Below are 6,937 nucleotides of genomic sequence, written 5' to 3'. Positions count from 1 at the left end.
CATGGCTGTGATCGGATCGGATGGGGTCATGCCTTCGCCATCCTGAGGGGGGGTGTTGGGGGTGTGGGGATATCGCCTGCGGCACTCCATTCCATTGGCTTTCTTTTATCGTGAAAGTCCCTAGCGGAAGTCCTGTGCTTTATGTTGTCAGCTTGCTGCTAACCTCGCGTCACCAGGCTCTTCTCGGCGAGAAAGAGCCTGGCTCCCGCCCACAATTGATTTTGTCACCCTACTGGTTCCCGCCTAGAGCCCGCCCTAGACCGGATGGCAGCGTTTCTAGCTCGTCAACTTTCACGTTAACTTGACAATTTGACCCAAGTATCAGAATCCTCTTTCACCGTTTTGACCGGTGTGTCAGGCGGTGGTGGCGGAGATGCCATATTGCATAAACGTTTTGTTTTATGTAACGCTAGCTTTGTTTTGATCAGACTCTAGTTTAGGTAACATCACCGCGTCAAGCTAACGGCAACAAAGACGTTGTTAGGCGCATTGCCATCCGGTGTTAATTCTGGGTCCGGGGTTTACGCCCCCATGACAAAAAGCGGGGTGGAAGGTGCCCAGACTAGCTTGCTGCTGGAGAGGTCTGCTGGCAGCTGGAGGCAGAGGATAGGATAGGACCATGAGAGAGTGCAGGTAACAAATGTTACTCATGCTATAACGCTGTAACCTGACGGCTTCAACCAGCTGGCCCCGAGCTGGCCGGCCGGAGTGCCACTGAGCAAACCGCTGCATGCTAACAGGCTAACAGCTAACCAACTGTAAGTCTGTTTTTTGGTGTATGGTGTTTCTGTTAAAAGCTCTGTTTTAGGAAGACAACATACGCGTTTCGTTTGTTGTTCTGGTTCTAGCGTGGTTCCATGTCTGATTTGTGAATGTTTGCTAAATGTTAAGCCAACGAGTTCCATGATCGAACACTGTTTTGCTAACGTTAGCTCTGGTGGGATTTCAGCTTTTTCACACAGCCGCAGAACATCCACCAAGACACAATTTAGCATTAGTAGTGCTAATGCTAATACGCAGTGAAGCTGCCGTGCCTTACTGCCTTCATATCATCTCTAGGGTCAATGTCAGCAGCTCTACCTTAAGTGTGTGTGTGTGTGTGTGTGTGTGTGTGTGTGTGTGTGTGTGTGTGTGTGTGTGTGTGTGTGTGTGTGTGTGTGTCAGGCTGTCAGAATCAGGGATACTGATTGATCATCATCCCAGGGGAAGTTGGGTTACATTGCAGTTGCTCACACACACTCGAATGATAAGAAGAAAAAAGCAGGAATATGTAATATAGGTGCATAATAGTGCAATATACTGTGTAACATAACTTTAAAAAAGTCTAGGCTGATGCAGACTGTGTTGCACAGTTGATTTCACTACTGCTAAATGATGTAATGTAATTAGAGCTGCAATGATTAATCGATTATTCAACCAGCAGCAAATTAATCGTCAGCTATTTTTCCTAATCGATAATCGTTTAAGACTAATTCTTAACAAACACATTCAAATGTAAATGTGAGTATTTTCTGGCTTCTTTAGTCTTCTATGACAGTAAACTTATCTTTTGGTTGTGGACTGTTAGGACAAAAGAAGACATTTGATGATGTCATATTAGGCTTTGGGGTAGCTACCAGATCCCAGCACAGAGTCTGGCTGCTATGTCGTTATTTGTTGTTCCGTTTTATAATTTGGTTTTACTCTGTCGTGTTTCCACCTCCGGAGTCTACCTGCTTCTGCCAACGTTACGTTGTGTTTTCAGCCTGAACGGCATCTTATCCGATGACTCGATTAATCATTTGGAATAATGGTTAGAATACTGGTTTACTAAAATAATCGATAGCTGCAGCCCTAAATGTAATGTAACAGCAATAATGTAATATGGAAATAGGACTAAATAAGAAAGATGTATGCAAAACATATGTGCATAGTACAACAGTGAGTCACCGTTGACATTATTTTTGCATGTAAGTAAATAAGTCAAAAAGTAATAAGTAGCCACTGGTAAATTGCAATAAGTAACTTGTTGCACATGAGTAAACTTAGGGGTTATGAAGTTGCTGACAGGGTTGAGATAAGTCCAAGGGCCAGGCTATGTAACAGAACTGAAGCCTGTCCTGTTTTACTGGCTTCACAATTCACAAAAGAAATCTGTAGATACTGTATATAGGTGTCTGTCTGTCTGCCTGACTGACTGACTGTCTGTCTGTCTGTCTGTCTGTCTGTCTGTCTGTCTGTCTGTCTGTCTGACTGTCTGTCTGTCTGTCTGCCTGACAGTCTGTCTGTCTGTCTCTCTGTCTGCCTGTCTGCCTGTCTGCCTGACAGTCTGTCTGTCTGTCTGTCTGCCTGTCTGCCTGTCTGTCTGCCTGACTGTCTGTCTGCCTGACAGTCTGTCTGTCTGTCTGCCTGTCTGCCTGCCTGTCTGCCTGCCTGTCTGCCTGCCTGTCTGTCTGTCTCTCTGTCTGCCTGTCTGTCTGCCTGACTGACTGACTGACTGTCTGTCTGACTGTCTGTCTGTCTGCCTGACTGTCTGTCTGCCTGACAGTCTGTCTGTCTGTCTGTCTGTCTGTCTCTCTGTCTGCCTGTCTGCCTGCCTGTCTGCCTGCCTGTCTGTCTGTCTGTCTCTCTGTCTGCCTGTCTGCCTGTCTGCCTGACAGTCTGTCTGTCTGTCTGTCTGTCTGTCTGTCTCTCTGTCTGTCTGTCTCTCTGTCTGTCTGTCTGCCTGTCTGTCTGTCTGTCTGTCTGCCTGACTGTCTGTCTGCCTGACAGTCTGTCTGTCTGTCTGCCTGTCTGTCTGTCTGTCTGCCCGCCTGCCTGACTGTCTGTCTGACTGTCTGTCTGTCTCTCTGTCTGCCTGTCTGTCTGTCTGCCCGCCTGCCTGACTGTCTGTCTGCCTGACAGTCTGTCTGTCTGTCTGTCTGCCTGTCTGTCTGTCAGTGTAGTGGTCAGTCCATAGTGGTTTCCTCCTGTCCAGCATCCTGTCCTGTCCAGTGATTTGGTTACTTTCATTTCCATAGTACATCATGGCGAATGATTATTTTCATAAAACAAAAGAGAAAGTATGTATTCTGATGGTTTTGGTGGAATGGCACTGTAGAAAATACACTGTAGAAAATACACTGTAGAAAATACAGCGTTGTCTCAGTCATTCAAAAACGTATATATAGGGGAGAGTTTCTAATTGATGGAAATATTAAAAAAAAACTTAAAATGTCAAATTTTCACCATGTGAAGGGGTTTTGCAGGTCACCACTAGGGCATTCACAGACTAGTCGACTAGTAAAACCACTAGTCGACACTGTGCTTAGTAGTCGACTAGTCGTTTACATTTCCTTTTTTTTTCTTTTTTTTTTAATCTTTAAGAAAGAACATGAGGTATTTACACAACATACATGGACTATCATATCTCATATCCCATATCCCCCACAAAGAACATCAAAACACAACAAAACAAAACAAGAAAACTGCATAAGCTACACAATAATCCAAGAACAAACAAGACTATTGGACAAACAACCAAACAAAAACAATGCATTCAAAGTAAATACATAGATCTTGCCCTGTTGGCAGCTAGGAAATGCATAGCTTTAAATTGGAAAGCATCCAATCCCCCAGCTGTAGTTCACTGTTGGAATGAACTCTCAAGCTACCATACGTTGGATAACATTTACTACAAGAGCAAAGGCAGATTCTTAGACATCCCCAAAATATGGCAACCACATACAGAGTTTGACTTTGAGAACTTTTTACCCCAGTGTCATTAGGCCTATCAGGATAGGAGCTGAATGCATTGTTTTTGTTTGGTTGTTTGTCCAATAGTCTTGTTTGTTCTAGGATTATTGTGTATCTTATGCAGTTTTCTTGTTTTGTTTTGTTGTGTTTTGATGTTCTTTGTGGGGGATATGGGATATGATAGTCCATGTATGTCATGTAAATACCTCATGTTCTTTCTTAAAGATAAAAAAACAAAAAATAAAATAAAATAAAACGACTAGTCGACTACCTTTAGCGACGACTAGTCGACTAGTAAAATTCACTAGTCGTGAATGCCCTAGTCACCACCACACACAATTATGAAATCATTTAGGTTACTACAATAACTAGATCTCATTTTGATTAGGTCTACTTTTAGCAATTTCAGCCAAATTATGAAAAATGCTGCAATATTCCATGTTTTACAGTTGATTCCACTTTTATGACCATTGAAGAAATGCGTCAGGTGAAAGTGGTGTTGCATGTCAGCAAAGTCCAAACCTCCTGTCACCTGACCCCCCAAACCCCCCCCCCCTTCCCATGTCACCTGACACTCCCCTCCCTCTCGTGCCACCTGAGGGCCCCCACCCCCATTACTCTCTAAGCAGCCTGTCTCCACCACACTGAAGCTGAGTTTGAAAGCTGCTGATATCAGCTCTCCCACACACATCAACCTCCCACTTAAGCTTAGGACATACTCCAGGAAGGCAGCGTGAGGCGGAGCTCCGCAAACCGGGAGCGCGCTCCCCGCTCGGGGCCGAGGTGTTCATACTCAGAGCGCTGCTCAGAGCACCGCTGTTTACATAGTACAGTGAACGGCCCACGATAAAGTCAATGAAACTCAATTAAAAGTCAATGGATGCCATTATGTTGTTCAGTAGACTGCGCTTTCACTCTCAAACGATCGTCGTATCAGCACATGAATAGAATCGTTAATCGTTTTTATTGAATAATCCTAGATCTCTTTCTCAGCACAGCACATTACTTGAAATGACTAAGAACGAACAGTTAGAAATCAAAGTTTACCACATGGGTCAAGAAATGTGGTCAAAACATGGCTCAGTGTAGCCTACTTACTTCTTCATTTCATTTCTCTTCCTGTCTCTCCCTGCAGTGGAGTATGTCCCGCCTAGGGGTGCTCCGATCCGGCTAAGCCACGATCCAATCCGATTCCGATTCCTGGGGTCACGATCCGATTCCAGAATCGATTCTCGATTCCAACGATTCTCGATTCCAGAATCTAGAATCGATTCTCAATTATGTAGTTTTATATTGCAATAACACACAAAGGTAAAATATAAGACAAAAAATGACAAATGTATTAATGCTGAACTTCAAATTCAACTTCTGAAGTATTACAGTCAGGGCCTAAATTCATTTTGCAAACTAGGGGGGAATTCCCCCCTTATGTTCTTCAGATAATATGGATTTATAGGCTGGGGGGGATCTGTAGACTTTGAGAAGGATTTATAGATTTTGGGGGGAATACATTAACCAGAGCTACTACGCGCTCCAAGTGCAAGAGGTGGTGGCACTGTGGCAGTACAGTACACAAATGACATGAACATTTGGACACTTATTCAGCCGGTATCTTGCATGTTGCGTTCAGGTGCACTGTAATTTTTTTTTTTTTTTTTTTTTTTTTTAAGAATCGATTCTTGGGAGTTTGGAATCGATCCAGGAATCGTGGCATTAAGAATCGCGATCCTTTCAGAATCGATTTTTTTGGAGCACCCCTAGTCCCGCCCCTTTACTCAGCTGGAGAGACCTCAACACGCTGTGACAAACTCATTTTAGTTCAGGGACACATGATGTGACCCAATTTGGTCTCAGGTGAAAATCTATAATAACAACACTCCACTCCTCACCTCTGCCCGCGTGCTCCCCCCCCGCCCCCCCGCCCGCTCTACTCCCCCCCCGCCCCCCCCGCCCGCTCTGCCCCCCCCCCCCCCCGCCCGCTCTACTCGCCATCGGCCAGAAAAAACGGACCATTTCCCCATTTTTAGAAAGAAAGATCCCTCAAGTCTAGAAGGGTAAAACCGGCAAATATCCTGCCCAGACGAACGGACCCTGGTCCAGACTTCATGTTTAGAACTTAGAAGTGTCTTCTGTGTGTGTGTCTCTTTGCAGCGGTGTGATGTGAGGCGATGCTGGCTCGGGCACCATGTCCAGTGTGACCCTGAGGTATTTCTGTTATGGCTGCCTGGTCACTTCGGCCACCTGGTCCGTCCTCCTCTTCCTCTACTTCTCTCTGGGGGCGGAGCCTGGCCGCGGGCGCACGCCGCTGCACCCGCCCCAGCAGCACGGCCAGCCAATCACAGAGGGCCTGGCCGAGCGGCGGGAGGGCCGACCGCGGCCGCCGGCCAATAAGGGAGCGGAGCTGTCGCCGGAGATGGGTGAGTCAGCGCGGTGCGTTCAAGTCAAGTTTACATTTGTAGAGCCTCAAAGCTGCATTCAGCGATGTTTTTGTTGTTAAAATAAGTGTTAAATGGCTCTAAATTCTGACTGCAATCACTGAAATAGAGTGTTTGGTCAGTAACTTGGGACCCTCAACCCCCACTGTCCTCTATCTCTCTCCTGTAGCCCTGTAGGCAGGGAGGACGTATCTCCACAACCGTAAGTTGTAGAGACTCACGGATGGCGGCGTTGGATTCGGGATGAAAAAAGTACATAATAGTCCTTTAAAGGCATCGCGATCTGATCTCCCATTTCCCAGAAAATGTCATTTCTCTGATTGGATAGCGGGAGTTCGATCCCACATGCCCCCAAGGAGGGGCATGTGGGAAAAGCGACTGAAGCCATCTTAGTCAATACAGCACCAATTTAAAAAAAATCTGCTCACATGACTTAGTTACACAAATAATAGTTATACATAAACAAATATGAAAAGGGTCCAGGTTGAAACATACCTTTAAGGTGCTTTGTGCATCCGGCCCCTGGGCTATGATTTGCTTGGGTCATGTGATAGGACAGGTGGGGGTTAGGGGTTAGGGGTTAGGGTTAGAGGTTAGGGTTAGGGGTTAGAGGTTAGGGTTAGAGGTTAGGGTTAGGGGTTAGGGTTAGGGTTAGGGTTAGGGGTTAGGGGCCTCCCCAGGGCTCAGTGAGTGGAAGTGTCAAATATGACTTGTTACATTAGTTCTCAAAAATATCACATAGAAGAGCCTCAATGTGTGTGATTTGGTTCAAAGAGATCATCAGAGAT

The 6,937-nt window shown here is 45.7% G+C and overlaps 1 protein-coding gene across 4 annotated transcripts in view; it reads left to right on the top strand.

Annotated features, from left to right (window-relative positions):
- Nucleotides 1-561: 561 nt before the first annotated feature.
- The window catches only part of galnt11 (UDP-N-acetyl-alpha-D-galactosamine:polypeptide N-acetylgalactosaminyltransferase 11 (GalNAc-T11)), a 28,704-nt gene continuing 22,328 nt past the window's right edge, over nt 562-6,937 (top strand). Inside the window, exons 1-2 of one of the 4 annotated variants that reach the window (XM_083658167.1) lie at nt 562-758; nt 5,866-6,131. In XM_083658167.1, the coding sequence (XP_083514293.1) occupies nt 5,900-6,131 (232 nt within the window). In that variant the 5' untranslated portion in view covers nt 562-758; nt 5,866-5,899. Of the gene's footprint in view, nt 759-5,865; nt 6,145-6,937 lie in introns of all 4 variants that reach the window. The other 3 variants (XM_083658169.1, XM_083658168.1, XM_083658170.1) reach the window with 3 other exon arrangements.

Source organism: Poromitra crassiceps, assembly GCF_964638095.1.
Source record: "Poromitra crassiceps genome assembly, chromosome: 2".
NCBI classification, from domain to species: domain Eukaryota; kingdom Metazoa; phylum Chordata; class Actinopteri; order Beryciformes; family Melamphaidae; genus Poromitra; species Poromitra crassiceps.
This window is presented reverse-complemented; position numbering and strand designations above follow the sequence as displayed.